This window comes from Delphinapterus leucas, chromosome 7 (assembly GCF_059928025.1).
Source record: "Delphinapterus leucas isolate spDelLeu-1000000601 "Yukka" chromosome 7, BTC_Dleu_Yukka2, whole genome shotgun sequence".
Taxonomy (NCBI): Eukaryota; Metazoa; Chordata; class Mammalia; order Artiodactyla; family Monodontidae; genus Delphinapterus; species Delphinapterus leucas.
In genome coordinates, this window is record NC_143135.1 from 6,981,472 (window position 1) to 7,007,512 (window position 26,041).

The window sequence follows — 26,041 nt, forward strand, 5'->3', positions numbered from 1 at the left end:
CGGGGCGGGCATCTGGGGCGGGGACCGCCCCCCAACCTCCACCCGCCCGCACACCCTCGCTCCCCCAGGCGGCAGCGACGACGCTTTAAACAGAAAAAAACTGTCTCCCTGGCTCGGGGCCAGCATCCCAGCCCCCCTCGCCGCCGCCGCGCCGTGCTCCAGCCAGGGAAAACAACTGCTCACTTCTCCCTGAGTCCGCCCCGCGCGCTCCCTGCTTCCCGGCGGCCGCGGGAGCCCAGCCTGGCCGGGGGAGGCGCGGAGCGGGCCGGCCGCCCGGCCTTCCTCTCCCCTCGCTCCTCCTCTCCGCTTCAACTTGCTCCGGCCTCCTCGCTCCGGCCTCAGGTTGGGGCCTCCGCAGGCCGTCGGCCCCGGCTCGTGGCTGGGCTCCTTCCCGGGGCGGTGGAAGTTTCTGGGCTCCCCGCAGTCCAGCCTCCATCTCTTTGCCTCTCACTGGGCCCGCGCCCGCGCCTGCTGTCCCCTCCCCGCGCGCTTCCTCCCATCCTCTCCCTCGCTGCCCTCTCTACTCCTCTCCCGGGGCTCCCGGCTTGCTGTTCCCCTCGGGCGCCGGGACCATCGCCCCTGCCCGGTTGCGCCCCCCGGGCTCTGCGGCCCCGGATGCCCGGTCCCCGTGGGGCTGCTGGCGGCCTGGCCCCTGAGATGCGTGGGGCCGGGGCGGCGGGGCTGCTGGCGCTGCTGCTGCTGCTGCTGCTGCTACTGCTGCTGGGCCCGGGCGGCGGGGCCGAGGGGGGGCCGGCGGGCGAGAGGGGCGCTGGCGGGGGCGGGGCGCTGGCCCGCGAGCGCTTCAAGGTGGTCTTTGCGCCGGTGATCTGCAAGCGAACCTGTCTCAAGGGCCAGTGTCGGGACAGTTGTCAGCAGGGCTCCAACATGACGCTCATCGGAGAGAACGGCCACAGCACCGATACGCTCACGGGCTCCGGCTTCCGCGTGGGTGAGGGCCGGGGACACGGGCAGGGGGAGCGGGGAAGGCAGGCACCTGGACAAATGCGGGGTACATGGCAGCGTAAGCCACGTAGGCCACGTGACCCTGGGGGTCGTGGGTTGAGAGAGCAGAGCCTGAGGGCCTGGGGCCCCAGGGGCTTCAGGGGGCTTGGGAGGCTGGAGTGCTGGGGCCAGAGTTGGGAGGGCTGCATGGAAGCCTGGACTTTACAGCTTTGGGTTGGCGTTGAGGCCTAAGGTGTGGGGTGATGCTGGGGTCCTGGATGACATAGGCCTCTAGGAAAGTGCTGGGTCCTGAGAGGGAGCCAGGGCCTGCAGCAGGGGCTTTTGAGGGATGTGAGCCGGGGGCAGGAGGTCTCAGAGAAGGGATAAGTATTCCCCCAAGAAACAGTCTTGCTGGAAGAAACAGGAAAAGTCTTTAAAAACTGTCTGAAGTAGGGCCTGCCAGTGGTAGACACCTGCATTCTCTGGGAGGAGGAGCTGAGGTCAGGGCTGGGAGTGAGGGAATTAGTTACTGGCAAGGTCTTAGAGGGGAGGGGTGTTGAGGCCTAACAAGTGGGGAGCAGGCCTGGAGGTAGGGGCTGGTTTGGGTCCTCAGCCTCTCCTCTTCCTGATGCCCCATCTATGCTTCCCCCATAAATCTTAACAGCTCTGCCTCAGAGTCTCCCCCCAACAAGCCGTGATAACTTCCCAGTTCCACCTGGAGTCCACCCCTTCCCCAACATCTCTCTGCAGAGGACCAGGCCTGGGCTCAGCTCTCCTCCCTCAGGGTCCTGTGGGCCAGGCTGGGGGAGGTGTCCCAGCAGTAATTACCCTCCTGGACAGGGTAATTAGGCCAGGTCGAGGATGGCACCAGCAAAACAGCCCCTCTTACACATTCCTATACTCATGTACCCACTCAGACCTGAGGAACCCCACAGATGTGGGGTTCTCATGAGACGTGCATGTGTGTCTGTCTGTGTGCGAGTGTGCACGTGCGTGCTTGCACGTGACACACCCACGGAGGTATGCCCGGCTTTGGAGTGGCGCACTGGGATCAAGTACTTGTTTCTTTGTGCTGTCTTGGGTGCGTGTCTGCAATCACTATGGGAGAGTTTATGTAAGCCTCTGTTGGTGTCAGAATGAGTCTGTGCATGTGTGTGTGATGAGATGGCTGTGCATGTGAGTATACGTGGGCCCGGCCTCCCAAGCCCCCTGGCCATCCTGCCCAGGCTGCTGTCTGCATCCGTGCTGCCCACATCCCCCAGGCTCGGCGCCCAGGCCACAGTGGGCGGGTGTCACAGGGAGGTCACCCTCACCGCTATGGGTGACTCATTGGGAGGCAGGAAGGAGAGGATCCTGCCTCCCCCGGCCCAGGACACACCCCTTCTGCCCTGAGAGACTGGCCCCAAGGGGCCGGGCAGGATGGGCTGGGCTGGGCTGGGATGCTCTTAGCCAGGCCCCGATGGCCATGCACGTGGGCCATCCCTCTGAGGCCCTTCAGGTGTCCAGAGAGCCTCAGCCCCACCTTCCCATCCTGGGAAGTGAGGGCAGCTATGTGGCAGGCAGGAGAGGGGCTGGGCCTGGTGTGTGAGCTCAGGTCCCCAAGGCTGGATTTCAGATATGAGTGTGTGACAGAAAGACAGAGATCCCATCCTCTCACTGAGCCACTCCTTCATTCATTCCCCCAGCACCTCCTCTGGCACCCAGAGCTGAGGCAGAGGGTGGGTAGGATCTGAGGAAAGGCTCTCTTCCTGGGGGAGGAGCTGAGCCTGGAAGGATAAGATGTGAATATGCAGAGATGGGGGACAAGGCTCTGAGGGGGCGGGAAAGGCATGATTAAAGTCAGGGAGGCAGAAGATGTGGTACATTTGTAGGGGATGGGAGATGAGTCCTGGAGCATAGGGTGCACATGGAAAGAGCAGGGGGGGATGGGCTGAAAGAAGTTTCCTTCTGGGCCACGGAGAGCAAGGAAGCAAGCTGTGAGCAGGGGTGTGACTGTGCCAGAGCTTTGCCTGACGCAAGTTTCTCTGGGGGCGCTTGGGATGTTGACAGGCAGGGGAGTGGCAGAGGGCATGGGGAGGAGGGAAGATGGATTATGAGATATTACAGAGGCCAGAACTGGCCCGAGTGGGAGCAGGAGAGATGGAGTATCAAGGCTCAGTTATGAGTGACTGGGCAGGTGGGGATTCCCAGTGGTGGTTCAAGGCCAAGTGGAGGTGGGGAGGCAAGATGCTGATTTCTGACAGGGTCCCCTGGGTGGAGGTGCTTAAGAGCGGTCCCGGAGAGGGATAGTTCAAGTTGGCAATGGTGAGGTGTGGGCCCTGGGATGGCAAGACCAAGAGAGGGAGGGACAGCCCAGAGAGGGCTGAATCAGGGGAAGAATTTAGGGGTGAGGAGGAGGAAGCACCAGAGAGAGATTGGATTTCCAGGAAAGGCCTAAGGGAGGGAAAGGCTATTCCGTCCTCCTCCTCCTCCTCATTTGCTACGACTTATTAAGGACCCACTGTGTATTGGGCACTACGCTAAACATTTGTACAGGCATTGCCCCAGTTAATAGACAGGCCAGTCCTACAGATGAGGACACTGAGGCACAGAGAGGGGAAGTAAGTTGCTCAGGGCCACACAGTTGGCACATGGCCTCCTAGCTAGGATTTAAGTCCAAGACTTAAGACTCCAGTGGCCCCATGGGTATAAGGATGTTGGGGGACTTACAGGGTAGTGTGTGTGTGTGTGAGATGTGTTACAAAAACCAGCTTCCCAGGGAGGACAGAACTTCCCAAGGAAGCAGGGAGGAGGGGAAGAGACAGGATGTGGGTGAGGGACTGGGCCTGGGGGCTGGGACAGGGGTCTGCCTGGGCCCTGATCCACCTTTCCTCCCCAGTGGTGTGCCCTCTGCCCTGCATGAACGGCGGCCAGTGCTCCTCCCGAAACCAGTGCCTGTGTCCCCCGGACTTCACCGGTCGCTTCTGCCAGGTGCCCGCTGGAGGAACTGGCGGGGGCACTGGCGGCTCAGGCCCTGGGCTTGGTCGGGCTGGGGCCCTGTCCACAGGCGCCCTGCCTCCCCTGGCTCCGGAAGGCGAGTCTGTGGCCAGCAAGCACGCCATCTACGCGGTCCAGGTGATCGCCGATCCGCCGGGGCCCGGGGAGGGTCCCCCTGCCCAGCATGCAGCCTTCCTGGTGCCCCTCGGGCCAGGACAGATCTCAGCGGAAGGTACCAGGCAACGGGCAGACCCCGGTAGGCCGAGGCGGGTGGGCAGTAGGGTGGCAGGTCCCGGGCGGAAGCCAGCCCTGGAGGACCTCCACACTGCCAACCTGCCCTGCGGGGCAGCCCTGAAGCCGCTGTGCCCCGCCCCCCAGTGCAGGCCCCACCCCCTGTGGTGAACGTGCGCGTCCACCACCCGCCCGAGGCCTCCGTCCAAGTGCACCGCATCGAAGGGCCCAACGCCGAGGGCCCGGCCCCCTCCCAGCACCTGCTGCCGCACCCCAAGCACCCGCATCCTCGGCCACCCACCCAGAAGCCCCTGGGCCGCTGCTTCCAGGACACGCTGCCCAAGCAACCCGTGAGTGAATCCACAGTCGCCGCTGGACCGGCCCTTCAGTCTCTCAGGGCTGCCCTGTTCCAACCCACGCGGATTGCTCAAAACTGGGGGTGTCCTGCAGGTTGAGTGGAGGAGGAAAAGGGCCTCAGGAGGGAGGCCAGGTGGGGGCTGGGCACCCTGTAACCCCTGTCCACACTCCTCTCCCTAGTGTGGCAGCAATCCCCTCCCCGGCCTCACCAAGCAGGAAGACTGCTGTGGAAGCATCGGCACAGCCTGGGGCCAGAGCAAGTGCCACAAGTGCCCCCAGCTGCAGTGTGAGTGCCTCGGCTCAGTGAGACCTCCCTCCCACTCCTCACAGGGTGGTTCCGCCGACACCCCTCTCAGCCCTGCAGTGGGAGACTCCAGTCCAAGCAGCCTGAGCCTCTCACTGCCCACCCAATTCCCCTCAGCGTCCCACCCTGCCTGTCTCCAGTGCCCTCCCTTCCCTCTCTGCAGGCCCCCCAAGGTCCTCTCCTGCCATGCTCTCCTCTCTCTGCAGACACAGGGGTGCAGAAGCCAGGGCCTGTACGTGGGGAGGTGGGCACTGACTGCCCCCAGGGCTACAAGAGGCTCAACAGCACACACTGCCAGGGTACAGCCAGCTGGAGATTCTGTGGGCTGGAGGGGTAGGCCCGTTGTCACTGGAGGAGGTCCTACGGTGGACAAGGGGGGCGGTGGGGCAGGGGCAGAACCCTGAGGTTCTTGGAGCAGCTTGCTGTCACCCTATGGCCCCAGACTGGAGGGACCAAACTCTCACTTACCACAGACATCAATGAGTGCGCGATGCCAGGCATGTGTCGCCATGGTGACTGCCTCAACAACCCTGGCTCCTATCGCTGTGTCTGCCCACCTGGCCATAGCTTGGGCCCCTCCCGCACACAGTGCATTGGTGAGACTGGGGGATCCTTGGAGGTCACAAAGCATGGGTGGGAGGTTAAGCCTCCAAACAGTAAGGATCAGAGGTCACAGAAGTCAGAGTGAGGTCAAGGGTTGACTGCAGGTGAAACAAGGCCCAGAGCAGATAGGGTCAGGGATCAGTGGGTTCAGGAGTTGCATGAGATCTGGGGTTAGAGGTCGCATGGGGTCAGGGATTATATGGAGTCAAGGTCATATGAGACCATGGGCTTGATGAGTGGGAGGGATAAAGTCTAGAGCAGCTAGAATCAGGGGTCAATGGGGTCAGTGGTCACCGAAGTTTCAGGTGTTACATTAGGTCAGAATAACACAGGTTTCAGGGGTCATATGAATTCAGGGTCACGTGCGATCAGGGGCCACATGAGGATTAAGCGTTGTCTGGGCCAGAGAGGCAAGGTCTGGAGCAGACGGGAAGGGGGATGTGGGCAGTGTTCAGGTCCAGATGCCCATGCCCACCACTGGCCTCTGCAGCGGACAAGCCAGAGGAGAAGAGCCTATGTTTCCGCCTGGTCAGCCCTGAGCACCAGTGCCAGCACCCGCTGACCACGCGCCTCACCCGCCAACTCTGCTGCTGCAGTGTTGGCAAGGCCTGGGGCACCAGGTGCCAGCGCTGCCCAGCTGATGGCACTGGTGAGCCTGGGGCATTTGTGGCTGGGGGGCTGTCTGTGTGCCTATCCAGGAAATGCTCACTTCTCTGCCCCTTGCTCTGGCCGCAGCTGCCTTCAAGGAGATCTGTCCAGCTGGGAAGGGGTACCACATCCTCACCTCCCACCAGACACTCACCATTCAGGGCGAAAGTGACTTCTCCCTTTTCCTGCACCCTGATGGGCCACCCAAGCCCCAGCAGCTCCCTGAGAGCCCCAGCCGGGCACCACCACCTGAGGACACAGAGGAAGAGAGAGGTCTGGCCTGACCCCTCCTGTTACCTGACAGTTGCTGAACCCCTAGGTCTGACACCTTGACCCTTGATCCACGGATATGACCTGAGTCTAACCTCTAACTCCTAGTCCCAGACCAGCACTGACCCCCAGAGCTGATACTCTGACGCCTAACCAATGTTGTAACTAACCCCAGAATTAACCCCTGATCAACAGAATTTGACCATTTATTGCCCTCCAGATTCAATCTTCTGACTCCAGGACCCCTTTGATTTCCAGACCAGGGCACTAATGCAGCTCAAATGCTGCCCCTAGATCTGACCTTCTGACCGCTGACCCAGGGATTTGACCCTGGCTATAACCTCCCAAGCCAAGGACCTTGTCCAACCATTGCTTCACTGACCTGTGATGGAAACACTCCCTGACCTCAGGATCTAACCCTTGATGCTTGATCCAGACATGATCGTTGAACTCTTAGGGACCCTGACCACAAATACCCAAGTGCCAATCCCAGATTTGACTCCCTTCTCCCAGCCCAACACTTAATGGCCCCATCTTCTTCCCTTTTAGGGGTGAGCACAGACTCAGTGAGTATGAGAGCCCAGGTGGGAGGGGCAGGGAGGCCAAGGAGACACAGAGGGCTCATGTTGCTGTCACCCGCAGCCAGTGATCGAAGAGCAGTCCTCGCAGCAGAGCCACCCGCCTGTCACCACATCTCCTGCCCGGCCCTACCCTGGTGAGCTGGGCACCGTAGGAACCAGTCCTCAAGGGCTGTCACTGCCAGGGAAGTTCACAGTCTAGGCACCAGGGGGCGGTGAAGCTGGGTGTGAAGTTCCCAGCCGGTGACCTGCGGAGAGAGGGGCGGCGCTCCCAGCTTCCTCACCAGCTGACGAGCGTGCCCTGCTGCCCGCAGAGCTGATCTCCCGGCCCTCGCCACCCTGGTTCCTGCCCGACTTGCCCCCGTCCCGAAGTGCGGTAGAGATCGCCCCTACTCAGGTCACAGGTAAGACCCGCCCACCTAGGCCACGCCCGAGGTAAGCCACGCCCCTAACAGTTTTCCTCCTCCCTTACCCCCTTCAATCATTCCCGAGCACTAAAACATCCAGGGTTTACTGTGTGCCAGGCCCTGGGCTGGGCGCTGTGGAAGCCTCGGTGTGCAGCAGAGATCCCACTCTGCCCTCAACTGATCCGGGTATTATTGTGGTCAGCCCAGGCCAAAGGCATTTATTCATATATTCTACAACTATTTATTGAGCACCTACTATGTGTAGGCACTGTTTAAGTGCTGGGGATACAGTAATAAGCAAAACAGACAAAAGTTCCCTATCCTTGTGGAGTAGACAGACAACAAACAGATCAATGAGTCTAAATCTGGTATGTCTCATAAATGCTATGAAAAAAAAATAGAGAAGAAGGAAGGAAGGCTGGGCGGAGGAGGTGGGGGGTGATAAGATGCACGGTGGCAATGAGAGAAGGCTTTCTGAGCAGGGCTTTAAAGATTGTTAGAAATTAACAACGAGAAGTGGGAAAGAAATGGGCGGGTTGGGAAAAAGGACATTCCAGTTTGGGCAGAAGTTTGGGCAAAGGCATGGAAACATGAAACCCTGGTTTCATGGAGCGGGGAGAAACCACACACACAGATCAGTGTTTCTGAACTAGGGGAGGACCGGCTCAGGGAGCCTTGTTAAGAGGCTTGGGTTTGATCCCAAAGGCTGTGGGAAGTGTCTGCAGGGTTTTGGGCATCGTAATAATTGCTAGCTATGGCTGAACAGTTGCCCTGGGCCAGGCACTGACTGAAGAGTTTTACATACTAAATACCGTTTACCCTTCTCATACTCTGTGAAGTGGGCACTGTTAGCCTCGCTTTCCAGATGAGAAAATTGCGGTTAAGGGAGGTTCAGGGACTGGTCCCAGGTCACACAGCTGAGCCAGATTCAAGCCCATGTCTCTGTGGACTCCAAAGCCACAAGGAAGCCACCAGCATGGTTGAAAACCGGAGGTTAGATGAGCTCCTGGTGGAAGGTGACTGCCCTGGAAGTCTGCACAGGCTAGGAACCACCCAGGGACAGTCTGGGGGCTGTGGGAATGTGGAGGAAGAGACACATGCTGAGGCTTCTCAGAGGAGGGGGTGTTAAGGATGCCTAGGGAGAGGCATCTCAAAGAGAACAGCCTGCAAGAGCCCACTGGCCAGGTGTGTTTGGGAAAGGGTAGAGTTCAGCATCAAGGCCTGGGCTGCATGGGGCAGGGCTCAGGGGCGGGACCACAACGGGGAGAGGTGGAGGCACGAAGTACTAGGAATCGTAGGAAATAGGGTGAGGAGGATTCCTGGATCTGACCACTTATGCACAACCATGTGCGAGCCAGGATTCCCAGGAAACCAGCTCCTGTCTGCCTTGGGAGGGGGAGGAAAACCACTGTTCTGGAATGGGGGGGGGCAGGTCCCTAAGGCAAAGGGTGTTGGTTCACTGATCTAGAGGATGTTTGTGTGGGTGAGGCTGCAGGGTTTGAGGTATTGAGGTTACTGGGGTCAGGGTATCATAAGTGGGGATAGAAGTATCAAGGTTTCCTGGAGTTGAGGAGATAGGGATGTCAGGGACCTGGGGTCATGGTTTGGGGCTGCCGGAGGTTGTGATGTTGGGGTTATCTGTGATGGAGGTGTAGGGAATCCTAGGATTGGAGCACCCGAGCTTAGGGTGCGGCCCGGCCCAGGTATCCGGGTCGTTAGTAATGGGCTATCCAGGTCCTCCCTGGGGACGTGGCAGAAAGTGAATGCTCCCTGCCTGGACCCCTGACCTACCGCCCCACCCCCCAACCCCGGCAGAGACGGACGAGTGCCGACTGAACCAGAACATCTGTGGCCACGGGGAGTGCGTCCCGGGACCCTCGGACTATTCCTGCCATTGTAACCCGGGCTACCGGTCGCATCCGCAGCACCGCTACTGCGTGGGTGAGCGTGGCGAGTGAGTGGCGCGGGGGCGGCCCTGGCTCCCGACGGACCTCTGACGCCTCCCCGCCCGCGCGCCCTTCTCAGACGTGAACGAGTGCGAGGCGGAGCCGTGCGGCGCCGGGAGGGGAATCTGCATGAACACCGGCGGCTCCTACAACTGCCACTGCAACCGCGGCTACCGCCTGCACGTCGGCGCCGGGGGGCGCTCGTGCGTGGGTGAGCACGGCCGGGCCGGGGGTGGCGCTGGGGCTAGGTGGACCCGGGGGGCTCTCCCGACCGCATGTAATCCCCTCCGCCGCCTTGCACTCCCCTCGCGCCTCCTTCCTCCCGCTCAGACCTGAACGAGTGTGCCAAGCCCCACCTGTGCGGCGACGGCGGCTTCTGCATCAACTTTCCCGGTCACTACAAGTGCAACTGCTACTCCGGTTACCGGCTCAAAACCTCTCGACCGCCCGTGTGCGAAGGTGGGGAAGACCCCATCCAGACCGCCGGGGATCCTCAGCGGTCCCTTGGCCTGGGGTGGGGGCGGAGGGCCTCACCCCCGTCTCAACCCAGCTCTGGGCCTCTCAGAGGTTTCGGTCCGGAGCCCAGAGGGCCTGCTTCGCCTTGTCGATTTGTGACGAAGGGAGGCCCTGCCGAGGACGCTGAGCGCCTGGCCGGCCACGTTGTCCCCAAACGAGTCGTCTTCCTCCCTACTGTGCAGACATCGACGAGTGCCGAGACCCTAGCTCCTGCCCAGATGGCAAATGCGAGAACAAGCCTGGGAGCTTCAAGTGCATTGCCTGTCTGCCTGGCTACCGCAGCCAGGGGGGCGGGGCCTGCCGCGGTAAGGGCGAGGCGTGGGTTCGGGGTAGGGTAGGGGGCGGGGCCTCGAAAGCAAATGGGCGGGGCCCTTCGGGAGTCGCCCCTGTGATGGAGCGGGGCTAATGGCGGTGGAAGTCACCTCCAGACTGGGCGTCCTTCCCGGGAGTAGAGGAATCCCCCCATCCCGGGCGGAGGGGGCTCCCACCCCCTCACAGTGCATCATCCGGTGGGGCGGAATCCGAGGCGAGCCTTCTCCGCTGCAGACGTGAACGAGTGCGCCGAGGGCAGCCCCTGCTCTCCCGGCTGGTGCGAGAACCTCCCGGGCTCCTTCCGCTGCACGTGCGCCCAGGGCTATGCGCCCGCGCCGGACGGCCGCAGTTGCCTGGGTGAGCTCCAGCCCTCCCCGCCCTGCCACCCGCCACCCATTCACGCGCCGAAGCTGGGGACTGGGTCACCCCGTCTGTCGGACGGGTGGGCAGGAGGTAGCTAATTCACAGACACCGCCCCTTCACTGATCCACTCACTACTTTCGTCAGCGGACCTGGCGGAGGAGGGGGCGACCAGAATTTCTACGTAGGAAGGATCTTAGGAGGCAAAGCTTGAAGCTGCGTTTGCAAAGCACGTTACTTAAATTTGAGCGGGGAAAAAAGATATAAAAGAAAGGGGATGTTAGTAGTCCCCCCGACACTAATGTTTCTTATGTATCAGGAGGAAGGCTGAGGGCTGGGATTCAGAGAAACTGGAGAACAATAGACACCAACTGTAGAGCGCAGAGCTGTAGGACTGGATGGAGTTTGGGTGTTCCTGGGAAACCTCAGCGGGGCTGGGAGAAGGGGAGGTCTGAGTGCTCTTAAAGGATCAACAGGAGTTAACCAAGCGAAGAAAGGTGAGAGGGAAGAGCATGCCAGGCGCAGCGCCAGCGAAGTCAGAGGCAAACACCAGCACGGAGTGTACAGGGAATGTAAGGTGTAAGCAGGGGATGGGGGCTGAGGCTGGCCGGTGAGGGGCAGGTCCCCACGCCCTGAAGGGCCCACCTAAGCCCTGCCCAGGAGGTTGAGCTTCACCCTGAGGTTATTAGGAGGCACCTGAAGCATTTTAAGGGGAAGAATGGCAAGACTGGCCATTTGTTTTAGAAAGTTCCCTGATGCCCATTGTGGAGAGTGGCTGGAGGTCTGGTGGGGACTCAGGACAGAGACAGTGGTGGACCTGATGAGAATAGAGGCCTAAGGATGGTCATGAGGTTATGTGATATTAGAGAAATATTAGAACGCGTTACCTGGGCTGCTTGTTAACTGGATGTCAAGGTGAAGGAGAGAGGGGAGTAAGGGATCCTTAGGTTTCCAGTTTGGGTGAGTCAGTGGGTTCTGCTCACTGGGATAGGGTCCCCTGGGGTGGGGCATGTTTGAGAAGGAAGACATTAAGTTTCATGTTGGACAGTTGAGCGGGTGGTCCCTGTGGGCCTTTCAGCTGGCAATGCCAGCAGAGGGTGGGCCATACTGATTGGAAACCTTGGGCCAGACACACCCAACTGGAACTGTGTATTGTGGGGGTGTGGATCCTTGGGGTGTCACTGGGAGGGTGTGAAGCCTTGGGGGTGTGCCCTGGGAGGAGCTGTGGAGACTTGAGGCATCACTGGGGGTGTATGGAGCCTCGGGGTAGGCACTGGGGAGAGCTGTGGAGTCTTGGGGTGTGAACTGGGGGCATGTGGAGCCTTGGGGTGCAGTCAAGGATGGTGGGTCCGGTGAGGGGAGCCTTGGCAGAGCCTTGTGGATACTGCCACGTCGGTAGAAGGCAGGGGAATCGGAGCAGGAGGTGGCGGAGCAGAGGTGGTGGGAGGGCCCAGGGAGCACTAGCTGAGAAGCTGGGGAGCGGAGGCATGCAGGGAAGAGGAGGATGAGGTAAATGCAACAGAGAGCTTCTTGTAAAATAAGGACTAGCTGGGGAGACGAGAAGGTCCTTGGTGGCCTTGGCAGGGGAGCTTCCGTGGCATGACGGGAGGCCAGAAGATGCAGGCAGCAAGTGAGGAGGAGTGAGACCTGGGATCACCAGAGTGGGGCGTAGGCTGTAGGCTGAGGGGCACAGTAGAGGTTTGGAAATGCCCAAGAGCACGGGGGCTACCTAGGGGCTTTCGAGTGTCAAGGCTTGAGAGGAGGAGGAGAGGGTAGCGCTAGCCATGCTGAGGATCTGGCTGGGCTGGAAGCCAGAGGGAGTGGAGTGGCCCAGGGTGCTCAGCTTGGTGGCTGGCTCCAGCTCCGCTCAGCACCCAGGATCCTGAGAAGCAGGCTGGGGCTCTGACTTTGCCAGACCAGTGAGGAGGAAGGAGAGGTGTTCATGGGCCCTTGCTAGAGGAGGTAGAGTTGGGGGCTTGAGAACAGCGGAGGCAGTGGGAAGGAAGCTGCATCTGAGATGTCCAAGAGGGGGCAGATCCCAGCCCCTTGTATCGAGAGTGAGTGGCTGGCATTGAGGTGAAGGTCACAGAAACTGAGGGATGAAGGACTGTAAGGTCAGAGGCTGGGCCTGGCTGTCCAAATGGACGTTGAAAACTCCTAGGATGGGGAGGAAGAGAGAGGGAGAGGGGCTAGGAAGGTGGGTGCTGACAGCAATAGAGAGGCTGGCGTGGGGGCCAAGTGCACCTCAGAGGAAGAGTGTGGTTTGAAAGGGGTCTGGGGTGTGGGCAACGACCAGCTTCCACCAGAAAGGACTGCAGAGAAGCATGCTCTCAGAGCCAAGTCCCTTTACTGCACAAGCAGAACAAGTTTATTCTGTGAGACCAAAGATATAGGGGAGCTTATTTACATGGGAAGGAAGGCAGCCACGGCAGGTGGGAGAAGGGCAAGAGCAGCCGTGAGAGCAGTTGGGGCAAAAGGAAGCCCAGGGCAGAATGGGATTGTTTGGTGAGAACAGATGAAGGATGGGGAGGCCTGAGTTCTTTGGAATCATACGTGCCCAGGGTTCCTGGCAGCACCTGGTCTGGTCGTTAGGGCATAGTGTGCCACACAGGAGCAGAGTGAGGGTCCCATGCTTTTCTCCAGCTCCACTCACCTCAGCTCTGGTGCTCTAGGCCATGGGCAGGAGTGGGAAAAGGGTAGCAGAGGCCCAAGACCATCCCATCCTGGCCCTCTGACAGCCCCTGTGCCCCATAGATGTGGATGAGTGTGAGGCTGGGGACGTGTGTGACAACGGCATCTGCACCAACACGCCAGGCTCCTTCCAGTGTCAGTGCCTCTCTGGCTACCATCTGTCAAGGGACCGGAGCCACTGTGAGGGTGAGGGGGCCCTTGAGCTGGGGGGCTGACCTGTTCCTCCCTATCCCAAGACCTCCACTGCCCAGGCCCCAAGCCCAGGGGCTACCTGTAAACAAGCCAGGCACTCCCATGGCCAGCCCCCATCCAGATGCAAGATGAGGCCTGGGGTGTGGGCCCTACCCAGGGCTCTTTGGGAAGCCTTGGAAGCCTCAGGCTGTGTTTGATTGGGCTTAGCCCCTGAGATTCTCCCCCTCTTTGATTCCCTACAGACATTGATGAGTGTGACTTTCCCGCAGCCTGCATTGGGGGTGATTGCATCAACACCAATGGCTCCTATCGATGTCTCTGTCCCCAGGGGCATCGGCTGGTAGGCGGCCGGAAGTGCCAAGGTATGGGGGGATTGGCTGAGAGCTCCCAAGGAGCAATGGCAGGCAGCAGTAATCTCCTAGACACACTATTGATCTGTCTTTCCATCCATCCATCCACTCACTCATCCTTCTACTCTTTCACTGAAAATAACAACAGTGATAATGACAGTAATTAACGGTGCTTATTACTGTGTGCCAAATCACCCCTATATGCATTCATCCAACAAGAGTTTACTGAGCATCTAATATTTGCCAGGTTCTGTGCTATATACTAGATACTGAGCAATGACCCAGGGCTCCCAGCTGGGGGAGACTGACATGTAAATTGATTCTTACAGTTCAGGGTGCTGGGTGCCAAAAGAGGTCTGGACTAGTGATTTATTCCAACAGTTGAATTGGAACTTGAAGCATAAATAGGGTTCCCTGAAGCATAAATAGATTCCCTAAGCAGAGAAAAGCATGGGATGGTATTCCAGGCCCAAAGAACAGTATTTGCAAAGCACAGAGATCCGGAAGAAACTAGTTGTGTTTTAAGGGAGAGTAGACACCTATGCCCTAAACACAGAGCTGAGGGTGTTGGTGGTTTAGAGTAAAGGGTGATGAGACTTAAAGATATTGGGAGACCAAACTGAAAGTCCCCAAATGCTGAGCTGAGAGTTAGGACTTCGTTCTGTTAGGTTTTATGAAGAATAATACATTGAGTGTGCACACAGCTACCCACATGCACAGACAGACGCGAGTGGATTTCCTGTCGTGTGTCCTTTGGAGTCACAGTGGAAATTCAGGTTCTGATCTTGTGTGAGGCCCTTGAGGCATACTCCCGGGCAAAGAGGGGCTCATTTCCCTCTGAGTGATTCTTTCTGCTCACCTCACTCCCTGAAGACATAGATGAGTGCAGCCAGGACCCGGGTCTGTGCCTTCCCCATGGGGCCTGTGAGAACCTGCAGGGCTCCTACGTTTGCATCTGCGATGAAGGCTTCATGCCCACCCAGGACCAGCACGGCTGTGAGGGTGAGTGCCCTCTCGGCTTCCTCCTCAATCTAGACAACTCCCTTGAGCTGCAGCTGGGGCTCAGAGTTGTATCCTGGTCCCACCCTCTGGAATGTGGCAAACAGGAAGAAATCTCTTTTTGCCTGGGAGAGCCCGGTGGGGCCAGACCTCGCAGGAGGGCCCTGAATGCCACAGTGAGGATGGAGCTTGGCTTTCACAGTGCAGCTAAGGGGAGCCAGGGGATGTGGGGAAATAGAGGGATGAGGTTGGTGGGCAGCGTGGACAGGCAAAGACATTCTGCAGGAACCTGAGCTGCTCTCCCCTCCCCTCAGAGGTGGAGCAGCCCCATCACAAGAAGGAGTGCTACCTTAACTTCGATGACACCGTGTTCTGCGACAGTGTACTGGCCACCAATGTCACCCAGCAGGAGTGCTGCTGCTCCCTGGGGGCTGGCTGGGGAGACCACTGCGAGATCTATCCCTGCCCAGTCTACAGCTCAGGTCAGGAGCCGGGCAGGCCCTTTCCTTTTTCAGAGCCTCAGTTTCTTCATTTGGAAACGGACTGGGGGAGAGAGCCCCTCCCTGGGTAGGTGGGAAATGAGGCGAGAGCTCCGACCTGTGCCCGACAGCCAGCACACACGCGCTCAATCCTGCCTCCTTCCTTCCCCACGGCCACTATCTCGCTGTAGCTGAGTTCCACAGCCTTTGCCCGGACGGTAAGGGCTACACCCAGGACAACAACATTGTCAACTATGGCATCCCAACCCACCGTGGTAAGCCCCAACACGGCTCCGCCCACCTGGCATGCCCTGCTCCGCCCGCCGAGGTTTGGACCGCCCCAATCCCGCCAGTGCTTGTCAGTGGCGGGTACTGGGGTAAGGCCCGCCCACTCCCTCACCGACTGCCCCGCCCCTCCACAAAGCCCCGCTCCATCACTCTTACGTCAGCGTTCGGAAAAGCCCCTCGTCCAGAGTTTTCGTCCCTTCCACCGTAAGCCGCAACCGCACGTTCTCTGCTGCGGGGCCTAAGTGGCCCCGCAGGTAGAGGGCGAGGGCGCCCACGGCCTGTCACCCCGCAGACATCGACGAATGCATATTGTTTGGGGCGGAGATCTGCAAGGAGGGCAAGTGCGTGAACACGCAGCCCGGCTACGAGTGCTATTGCAAGCAAGGCTTCTACTACGACGGGAACCTCCTGGAATGCGTGGGTGAGTGCAGCCGGCCCCCGTGGCCGCGGGAAAGCAGCCGGGAGACACGCACAATCACCCGACTCGGGGCCGGTTCCTACCACTCGCGCTTTTCCTCCCCTCAGACGTGGACGAGTGCTTGGACGAGTCTAACTGCCGGAATGGAGTGTGTGAGAACACGCGCGGTGGCTACCGCTGCGCCTGCACGCCCCCGGCCGAGTACAGCCCGGCGCAGCGCCAGTGTCTGAGCCCAGAGGAGATGGGTGAGGCTCGGGTCGGCCAGCTGGGGAAACAGGAGGGAGGCTGGCCGAGCCGAGCCGTTACTTCCACCCCTACCCACCCATCATCCCCTCGCTGCCCGTAGACGTGGACGAGTGCCAGGACCCCGCAGCCTGCCGCCCTGGCCGCTGCGTCAACCTGCCGGGCTCCTACCGCTGCGAGTGCCGCCCGCCCTGGGTGCCCGGGCCCTCTGGCCGCGACTGCCAGCTCCCCGAGAGCCCGGCCGGTGAGGGCAAGGGTCATCTTGGGCTCTCCAGAGCCCTGTCCGCCGCCTGGAGACCCGGGGCCGCGGTTCCCCCGAGGGTGGGTTGGAGCGGGGGAGGGCGCTCCTCCCTGACGCCGGGTCCCCCTCCGCAGAGCGTGCCCCGGAGCGGCGGGACGTGTGCTGGAGCCAGCGCGGAGAGGACGGCATGTGTGCGGGCCCCCTGGCCGGTCCCGCCCTCACCTTCGACGACTGCTGCTGTCGCCAGGGCCGAGGTTGGGGAGCCCAGTGCCGCCCGTGCCCGCCGCGCGGCGCCGGTGAGCCGGCCCGGGAGGGGTTGCCCGGTAGGGAGTTTGGGGCGGGAGCCGGGGTGAATCGACGCCGCAGACGTCTGACCGCCCCCTGCCCTCTCAGGGTCCCACTGCCCGACGTCGCAGAGTGAGAGCAATTCCTTCTGGGACGCGAGTCCCCTGCTGCTGGGAAAGCCCCCGCGAGGTGAGTGTAAAGGGAGGGACAGAGGCGGGGTCCGCGGCCATCGCTGGGATTGGTGTTGACGTCTGCATTCTCCCGGCGCAGAAGAGGACAGCTCGGAGGAGGATTCAGACGAGTGCCGCTGCGTGAGCGGCCGCTGTGTGCCTCGGCCGGGCGGCGCAGTGTGCGAGTGTCCTGGTGGCTTCCAGCTAGACGCCTCCCGCGCGCGCTGCGTCGGTGAGCAGGGCCGAGGGGCGGGGCAGTGGAGGGGCGGGGCCAGAGGCGGGCGGGCGGCAGGCGGGCGGGGCGGGGCCCTGCAGAACCCCGCCTGGACCGGAAGCCCAGCGCGCCGCGCGGCTCCGGCTCCGTCGCGAAGTCCGCACCTGTTAACCCCCACACCCAGACATCGACGAGTGCCGAGAGCTGAACCAGCGCGGGCTACTATGCAAGAGCGAGCGCTGCGTGAACACGAGCGGTTCCTTCCGCTGCGTCTGCAAAGCTGGCTTCGCGCGCAGCCGCCCGCATGGAGCTTGCGTGCCCCAGCGCCGCCGCTGACACCACCCTCGGTCTGGACCTCGGCAATCACCGAGGAGTTTCTGACCGACACTTGGGGCGAGCTCCGCCTCTCGCTTGTGCCCTGACTCGGGGCTCGGACCCAGGGACCCTTCGGGGCCCGCAGACCCCTTCCCCGAGCCCCATATTCCAAGGGTGCCCATACCAGCTCCACCCGGTTCATAGGCAGATGTTGGGTCTCTCTGGCGCTGCCGGCCTTCCTTCCAGAGGGCGTTTCCCAGAAACTGATAAATCAGATCGTGCCTCTTTACTCTGGGTTTTCGAAGTAAATTGATGTTCATGTCCGTGGTGGGCGCAGTCTCCGAAGGGCAGCACCAGACCCCAGCCTACTTGGAGGGGCTAGACTGAGCCCAGCACAGGGGGTGCGAAATAGAATTTATTGTGGCTCTGATTATGTATATGTGAAATGTGCCTGGCCAGGCCGGCCGGGCTCCCAGGGTTTGTACAATAAATACATCTGCGGGGCCTGCTCTCCGAGGCTGGGAAGCGCCCACACCCGCGGTTCAGTCCAGCTTCCGGGTTCCCAGCTTCATGGGGCCCTTGGCTGTCTTTTTCTCAGCGCGTTTCGCCTCCATCTCCCGCCTACGCTCCTCGCGCTTCTTCCGGGCTAGCTCCGCCTTGGCCTGTCCTGGGAATGAGAAGGGGAGGAGGGCTGACGGCGTCAGGACAACCTGAGTCTCAGCTTCCCAGCCCATGCCTGCCCCAGAGGAGGGTAGCCCTAGCCCATCAGCCAGCCAGCCCAGGGGAAGCACTTACGGCTCTCGGCCTCCAGGCCCTCCCAGTTGTCATCACCCCACGAGTCCCGCCTCGGCTGGAAAGGGAAGCGTGGGCTGGAGTGGAGGCCTACTCTCAGTTGAGGTCCACCCCAGGCCTGCACCCTCCCACTGGACAGGTGCCAAGTACCTGGGCACCAGCCTCCCGACACACTGACAGGGCAGCAAAGGGGTCGCCTTTGTCACTAGGCTGCGGTCCACCCCAGTTATACTCGCTGGCCAGCCGTGTGCCCTCAGGGGGTGGCTCCGGGGGGCTTGGCTCCTGCCAGCCCTGCTCCCATGCATCCTCGGCTTCCCAGCTGCTCCAGTCTGACTCCTGGGATTTGTGGCCAGGGTTGCTGGTCTGCAAAGAGAAGGAGGAGATAGTGCCAGAGAAAGGGAGGGAGGGAGGGGCAGGGCCCCACCCCACATACACGTACCCTGTCCCACCCAGCTCACCTGCCCAGCCCAGCTGGCTTGGCCCCCAGTACTCCAGTTGTCCTGCTGGGCCAACACAGATTCGGCCTCCTGCTGCAGTGTGGGGAGGAGAACATGACCATAGGGCCCCCTGTACTCCACCCAAAAGGGCAAGGAAGCCCCCTAACCCCTGCCCAGCCATGGGCTCCACCCTTTCTTCTTTTGCCTTCCCTCTCGTTTTCTCCTCAGGCCCTGTCTCCCTCAGTAAAGTGGACACGCTGAACCTGGCCTGTCGTCACTCCTCCATGAAGCTGGGGAATGAGATCTAGAGTTCCACACCCCTGCCTGTGGCCTCAGGGGTCTCACCCAGAGCTCTGCCCCCATTCCTTTCAGAACAGCCCCACTCCAACCTCAGCCCATGCTGAGCCCAGCCCCAGGGAGGACTGGTTGGTTGCAGGCCTGGGAGTGACCTCTCCTTGCTGGTCACAGGGCGGGGTGGGCCCTAGAACAGGTATAGGAGGGACGGGGAGTGGAGGAGAGGAAGGAGGGTCAGTGGGCTGAGCCAACCACCAGCAGCCTGGCCTCTGGAGTTGAGTGGGGGCTCAGCTGTCAGCTCTAACCCGCAAGGGCTGCTCCATGACACCTACTTGCCCAGGATGCTGTGCAGGTGAGGACAGGTCTGACTCCAGCCAAGCCCACATGAGTTCCTTGAATGGCAGGGGAGCCTGTGACCTTGAAGCTGGGGTCCCCCGGTAGGCCTCCTCAGCCCCACTCACCTCCAAGCTACCCCAGTCTTCATCATCCCATCTGTCGGCAGCAGTGCTGTCCTCTTCTGCGTCCTTGCTCTCCTCTTGTGTCTCCCAGTGGCCTGAGGTCGTGGGTGTGGCAGGGACAGGGGTTGGGGCTGGGGCAGGAAGTCCTGGGGAGCAGAGGCTCACTGAGTTGCCACACACTGGGCCCCAGGAAGGTCTCAGAGCAGGGCCGAGGTTGCTGGGGGTGTGTAGAGTGGAAGCTCACAAGGGGACTAGACCGTACCCTGTCTCCTATGTCCCCATCACCATCCCGGGGGGAAGTCGATCAGTAACAGGTCCTGGGTGCCAGCAACCCCAAGCCCTCTCAGTCACCGATACAGCCGATCTGGGACACTCACCCTCAGGCACGGGTCTCTGGGGAACGTTGGTCTCAGCTGGGGCAGCCGTGGGGTGTGCACGGATCAGCTTAGAGGTGAGTGAGGAGACCCCTGTCACGGCCCAGCCTGCCCAGCTGGCTGCGGCTCCTCCCATTCCAGGGCTGGAGGCTGCGTGGACGTCCTTCTCTGGGCAGTGACAGGAGAGACAGGTATGGACACCTCAGGCTTCCATGGGGAGGGTGGTAGGAGGGCAAGAACTGAAACAGAGCAACCTGCAGTGGGCGTCCCCCTTCTCCAGGTACTGTGTTCTCCCAACTGTGAGATGGGGGTGGGGGAGTGATGTACAGTCTGTCCTCTAGGGTTCTTCCAGCTTTCCGATGCTCCAATGAGGTAGAAGGGGGCCATGACAGGTGACAGTTAAGGATGTGGCAAGAGTCACAGGGAACACGAGTGTGGGCCACTCACCCGCTTCGGCCAGCTGGGTGGGGTCCTCCGACACAGACTCCAGTTTGGACAGGAAGCTTCGAATGGCCTTGAAGGCCTGTGGGGTAGCAAGGGGCAGAGCTGGGGCCTCCAAGGTTCCCGTGAGCCTGCCAGGCCAGCTAGGGCCCAGGTATCCCCCAGAGCCCCAGCTCCAGGACCCAGCCCCAGCTGTGCCTTACCTGGTCCCGCACGGATCTCTCAGGATCCACGGTGAGGCTGCAGAGCACAGGCAGGATCTTGTGGGCGCAATCATTCATTGAGTAGAGGTTGTGGGTGGCGGCGAAGCCCAGAACACCCGCGACCCGGGATGGTGCAAACGGGTCCTTAGTGGCCCGGCTAAAGGCGGAGGTGAGGACCCTGTGTCTGGTCTGGGGTGGGGCGGGAAGAGGGTTCCTGAGTATAGGATCAGTACGGGGCCCAGAACTGACAGGCCTTACTTCCCAGAACAGATGCCATCCACGGGGCCTCCAGAGTCTAAGAAATGTGAGTTAACCACTAACAAATGGGGAGAATTTACTTAAAACTCTAGATCTTGGCTTCTCCTCCCAAATCACTGGGCTCACGTTGCCTCAGAGTGACAGGGGCCAGAGCAGCAGCTGCCTCAGGGCTGAGGCCAGTGCCTCCCTCCCCACCTGCACTGCAGACCGACTCATTCATTCCTCTTAAGGGCTTGGGAGCTGCAGGCGTCTGCATTCACAGGCCCTGGCTGAGGGGAGGGTATGCAAGGCCATGGAGGCAAGCAGGCCTGGGTTTGGTTCCCAGACCCACCACCTACTGGCGGTGTGACCTGGTTCAACTCACTCCACCCTCAGACACTGGGCTGGAGCACCCAGGGCCTAGGTCTCTGGGAGGATGACAGGCCCCACACAAGGAGACCTGGCTCTGGGGGACCTGGCTGTGGTCCCGTGACGGTGACAGAGCTCCCGGCACTTGTGCAGGGCACTCACGCCGGCACTGAGGTAGGAGCCGATTTTGCCCAGGCAGACGGTGGTGTTGCAGCGGATGGGGCCCTGCTCATCCTTAGCCTGCAGCCGTGCGAAGTGCTTCATCAGCTCCACGTTGAGGTTGGTCTCGTTCAGCTTCGGGGCCAGGAGCAGCATGGACTGCAGGGCGGGAGACGGCGGAAAATGTGGGCTGGAGCGGGCATACTCTGGAGGCCACCAGTGGCCCTGGGCACTGAGGAGACAAAGCCCGCCAAAGCCCTCCCCAACCGACCCCCAACCTGGTCCTGGCCCCTACCCAGAATGCTGAGGAAGGTGACCCCCACTGCTTTGCCCTCCTGTCTCCCATCCCTCTCCGTCAGCTCTCTGTTCAGACTTTCACAAAAACACCTCCACATACACTCTCTACCAGTTAGCTTGGGTTGAGGTCACCAATGATCTCCATGTTGCTAAATCCAAAGGCCAATTCTCCATCCTCACCAAACTTGACCCCTCAGCAGCTTTGACAGCCCCGAATTCTCCCTCCTCCTCGCAACTTTGGTCTCTTGTTCTTCCAGGACACCGCCCTCTCCTGGTTCTCTGACCTCACCTACTGCTGCTTCTCAGTCTCCTTTTGCTGAGATCTTACTGTTCAGACACCCCAGAGCTACTCCTCAAGCCTCGTATCTTTTACACCTCAGCCTAGGCGAGCTCACCCATCTCACGGCTTCGAATGCCCTTGTTAGCTGACTGTGCCCAGATGCGCACCTGCAGCCCAGACTTCTCCCCTAAACCTCACACACACGTAACCAGTGCATGTCCACCTGGCTAACAGACATGCCAAGACTGGGCCTGACCTCCTCCCGCAAAACTGTTCCTCCCAGGGACTTCACTGGTGGTCCAGTGGTTAAGAATCCGCCTTCCAATGCAGGGGACGCGGGTTCCATCACTGGTCAGAGAACTAAGATCCCACATGCCACAGGGCAACTAAGCCCGAAAGCCACAACTACTGAGCCTGTGAACTCTGGAGCCCGCGCACCACAGCTAGAGAGAAGCCCACGCGCCGCAACGAAAGATCCCACATGCTACAACTAAGACCCGACACAGCCAAATAAATAAGTATTTTAGAAAACGAAACGAAACAAAACAAAAAAACTGTTCCTCCCAGTCTTCTCAGTAAATGGCAACTGAACCTTCCAGTTGCTCAGGCCAGAAACCTTGGAGCCATCCTTGACTCCATATCTACCCATCACCAAATACTGTCAGCTCCACCTTCACAATGCTGCCCCTTCTCTCCACCTGCTGCTACCACTCAGGTCTGAGCTACTGTCATCTCTCATTTGGGCCACTGTAATAGCACTTAACAGTGTCCCAGCTTCCACCCTTGCCCTGACAGTTAGTTCTCCACACAGCAACACAGTGTTTTGCAACAGGTCAGATGAGGTCAGTGCTCTGCTCGATCCCGCAGGGTTCCTGTCTCACTCCCATGAATGCATCAGGTTCCTGCCATGCCCTACGAGGCCCTGGCCCCACCATGACCTCTCAGACTACACTGCCCACAATCATGCCCCTTCAGCCATGCTGAACCTCTTGCTGCTACTCCTACACTCCAGGTACACGCCAGCCTCAGGACCTTTACACATGTTGTTCCTTCTGCAGGCAACATATTTCCTCCAAATCTCCTCCTTCACCCCTTTTCACCTTTTTTCCTTAAACAACATCTCCTCTGCAAGGTCTTCCCTGATCACTGTTTTTAGAACTGCAAACTCTTCACACTCTCCATCGCTTTCTAACATAATATACTTTTTTCTAATTGTTTATTGTCTGCCAAGCCCCCTCCCCCTTTCCTCGAAAAGAAGCTCCAAGAAGGCAGGGAGCTTGGTCTGCCTGTGCATACTGCATCCCAGCATGGGACACAGGGCCGGGCACAAAGAGTGTCTGCTGAACGGAGGACTATTGGTCATGCCCATCCTGTTGCCCCCACCACCTGCCAAGCTGTACCCACAGCCTGGACCTACATGCAGAACAGTGCTTGCCCCTCCTGTAACCTGCTCTACCCACAGGCCAAAACCAAGGCCTGTGTGTCCTCTGATGAGCCCCCTCTAAGCCTCAGAAAACCAGGGGTGGCCCCTCTGGGCCTGGTTACACCCACCTTGACTGTCTGCTCCCGGATGGCAGGGTTGGTATCCAGGAAGCCATGCACGACGTGGGGAAAGATCTGGGTGTTGACTGTTGGCTCATCAAGGTACTGGATGAACTGCTCCATCTGTGGTCCGGGTTGGGGCATGAGAAGGCAGTCAGCCCTTCTACCCCTCACCAGAGACATGGGACCAGCCTTAACACGGTTTCTCCACCTGGCAGGCACTGGCTGGCCAGGGGAGTCTCCTGAGGCCCCCACCTCACATCTGGCCTCAGGCCCATGTGGACTGGTGAGGCTGCAAGGAGGGTGCTGAGAAGAGCCTGGGAATGGGAGGTGGAGGGCCTGGCCTCTGGTCCTGCTCAGCAGGCTAACTGGTCACACCCCCTCTTAAAGCCTCCACCGCCTGTCTATAAAAAGGAGTGCAAACCCCGCCCAGAGAAGCGCTGTGGGGAAGGCTGGTGTGTTGAGCACCGGAGAGGGAATGTTGCCTGGAAGCACGGGTGGCCCCCACCCTCGATCCCATCAGTCCTGTATGATGCTCCCAGCTGCCCTGGGGTTGGCAAGAGAGACATTATCCCCACTCTAGAGGGGACCGAGCCAGGAGATTGGGCGGCGCAGGGGGAGGCGTTTAAGCCCTGCAGCCCGGGCGGGCGGGACATTCCCAAAGCTGCCAATGAGCCCTGTGATTACCTTGACTTCCTGAGAGCACAGCCCCGCTGGTTCCTCACTGGTGTGTATGTTTCAGGGAGGGGTTTCTGGGGTCCCTGTGTAGCCGGCGCAGGGCCTTGAGCTACCTGCCTGGGGCTGGAGGTGAGGAGGGGGCCTCCCGTGCAGCCAGGGTGGGGTCCGGGTGGGGTGGAAGCAGGCAGGGTGTGCCGTGGCCCCTACCTGTTGTAGGAGGCGGATACGCATGGCCCGGTCAGTCGATGAGAACATCTTGACCACGACAGGGATGATCTTCCGCTGATACTCCACAGCGCCGAGGAACTTACCCACCTGAGAGAAGGCGTGGGAAGAGGGGCTCAGCTCCGTCCACAGGACTGAGATGACTTCACTGGGCTCATTTAACTCCCTCAGGTTCCCTGCTGATTTCCCAGGGTGGGAACAGGGTGAGGGCGGGGGGGTGGGACAGGCACATCCTCAGCAGCCCCTCTGCCCGTACGTCTCAGTCAGCGCTGCCCTTAACCCTTCTGAGTCAAGGCCTTTCTTAGGAGGCTCACAAAAGCTCTGTGCCCTTCCCTATAATCAAGCACCTAGACACCACATGCACACAGAATTCTGCCTGTAATTTCTGGGGGTTCTCAGCTCCACAAGATTTACTTGCCGTCTTCCCCGCTTCCCGCATGCCAAGTTCCTTTGGGGAAAGGGTTCTCCCACCGAGCGGGAAATGGCAGGCGCCCCGGTAACAGTGGGCTGGGGTCTGAGGAGGGGGAGAGGATCCAGCCCCGAAAAGGCAAGAGAGCTAAGCGCCGAGTGGTCAGGAAGGAGGAACGAAAGTGAGGTGGTGAGCAGGTGATCCCCTGGGCCCTGGGAACCAGAGTGCCCAGGTCAGACCAGGGAGGCTGTCTTGAGGAAATGGAGGAAGGGCTATAGGGCCTGAAGGAAGGAGTGTTTGGAAAAAGAATTTTGGAGGCACAGGGTGTCCCTTCCCCAGGGACAAGAAGTCCCCACCACCTCCCTGACAGCTGGTCAGGTGACCCTGACTTGCTGAACCACTGGATGTCAAAGCTCCTCCTCGGACCTCCCTGGTGGGAAGCAGTTAAGAATCCGCCTGCCAATACAGGGGACATGGGTTCGAGCCCTGTCCGGGAGGATCCCACATACCGCAGAGCAACTAAGCCCGTGCGCCACAACTACTGAGCCTGCACTCTAGAGCCCGTGTGCACCACAACTACTGAGCCTGCGCTCTAGAGCCCGCGAGCCACAACCACTGAAGCCTGTGTGCCTAGAGCGCATGCTCTGCAACAAGAGAAGACACCACAGTGAGAAGCCCGCACACCGCAACGAAGAGTAGCCCCCGCTCGCCGCAACTAGAGAAAGCCCGCGCGCAGCAGCAAAGACCCAACATGGCCAAAATAAATAAATAAATAAAATTAAAAAAAAAAAAAGTACATATATTAAAAAACAGCTCCCCGTCACGTGGGCTTGAATCTCCCTGACCAGGCTGCCCCTGCCAGGACACCAGCGAGGCTGGCCACGCCCTTGGCCTCTCTTCTGCCCTTCAAACCTACTCAGCCAGTCTCTAGGCCCACAGTTCCTGAGGCTCCAGGCCCCACTCACCTTGAACAGGGGCGTGAGGACAACAGCCCCTGCGCTGCCAAACTCGAAGGCGGTCAACAGCTGGGGCAGCACCTTGTGGCGGCAGAAATCCTCAGGGAACGAGTCTAGGCTCTTGCTCAGCTCTTGGAAGAACTTTTGCTTCTCGGCTGGCTCTTTGATCTGGGGGAGCATGGACAGGATGCAGGGAGCGGGAAATCAGCCTGGTCACGGTCTTGTCAGCCACGGGCAAGGATGGGGGTCACCTCCAACCCAAAGGTAAACTTAAGCTTGGGGTGCCAGATGGGCTGGGTTCAAATCCCAACTCTCCCATTTATTAGCCGTGTGACCTTAGGCGAGTTCCCCCACCTGTAAAATGGGGTAGTAACTGTACTGTCTCACAGAACTGTGCCGAGGATTCAACCAGAAAACGCACATGAAAGCTGCCCGGCACACTGGAGGCGCTCAGTCAGTGACCGTCATTATTGTCACTGCCACCTGGCCTGCTGCTGTGAAAGCAGCCACTAGGGGGATCAAGCCCTTTATCAGCGTTGCCTCTGCTCCTCAGGA

The 26,041-nt window shown here is 60.1% G+C and overlaps 2 protein-coding genes across 7 annotated transcripts in view; one reads left to right on the forward strand and one right to left on the reverse strand.

Moving 5' to 3' along the window:
- On the forward strand, positions 1-17,885 carry LTBP3 (latent transforming growth factor beta binding protein 3). 2 transcript variants are annotated; one of them, XM_022591484.3, is made up of 28 exons: positions 3-949; positions 3,821-4,150; positions 4,297-4,499; positions 4,687-4,792; positions 5,017-5,109; positions 5,284-5,406; positions 5,904-6,062; positions 6,149-6,334; positions 6,881-6,897; positions 6,974-7,046; positions 7,224-7,313; positions 9,132-9,257; positions 9,342-9,473; positions 9,593-9,721; positions 9,961-10,083; positions 10,325-10,447; positions 13,205-13,327; positions 13,576-13,695; positions 14,557-14,685; positions 14,997-15,164; positions 15,353-15,436; positions 15,742-15,870; positions 15,975-16,112; positions 16,214-16,354; positions 16,486-16,647; positions 16,745-16,825; positions 16,907-17,038; positions 17,205-17,885. In XM_022591484.3, the coding sequence occupies exons 1-28, from the start codon at positions 616-618 to the stop codon at positions 17,354-17,356; spliced, it is 3,906 nt and encodes a 1,301-aa protein (XP_022447192.2). In that variant the 5' UTR covers positions 3-615; the 3' UTR covers positions 17,357-17,885. The 2 variants fall into 2 exon arrangements, with proteins under 2 accessions (XP_022447194.2, XP_022447192.2); XM_022591486.3 differs by lacking the exon at positions 16,214-16,354 and having other exon boundaries at positions 1-949.
- The window catches only part of SCYL1 (SCY1 like pseudokinase 1), a 12,371-nt gene continuing 4,067 nt past the window's right edge, over positions 17,738-26,041 (reverse strand). Inside the window, exons 7-18 of one of the 5 annotated variants that reach the window (XM_022591490.3) lie at positions 25,496-25,654; positions 24,104-24,211; positions 23,228-23,341; positions 21,103-21,258; positions 20,335-20,523; positions 20,138-20,213; positions 19,694-19,858; positions 19,320-19,411; positions 18,586-18,654; positions 18,278-18,490; positions 18,131-18,185; positions 17,738-18,002 (exon numbers count right to left, since the gene is read on the reverse strand). In XM_022591490.3, coding sequence (XP_022447198.2) covers positions 17,878-18,002; positions 18,131-18,185; positions 18,278-18,490; positions 18,586-18,654; positions 19,320-19,411; positions 19,694-19,858; positions 20,138-20,213; positions 20,335-20,523; positions 21,103-21,258; positions 23,228-23,341; positions 24,104-24,211; positions 25,496-25,654 — 1,521 coding nt within the window. In that variant the 3' untranslated portion in view covers positions 17,738-17,877. Of the gene's footprint in view, positions 18,003-18,130; positions 18,186-18,277; positions 18,491-18,585; positions 18,658-19,319; positions 19,463-19,693; positions 19,859-20,137; positions 20,214-20,334; positions 20,524-21,102; positions 21,259-23,227; positions 23,342-24,103; positions 24,212-25,495; positions 25,655-26,041 lie in introns of all 5 variants that reach the window. The other 4 variants (XM_022591489.3, XM_022591488.3, XM_022591487.3 and 1 more) reach the window with 4 other exon arrangements.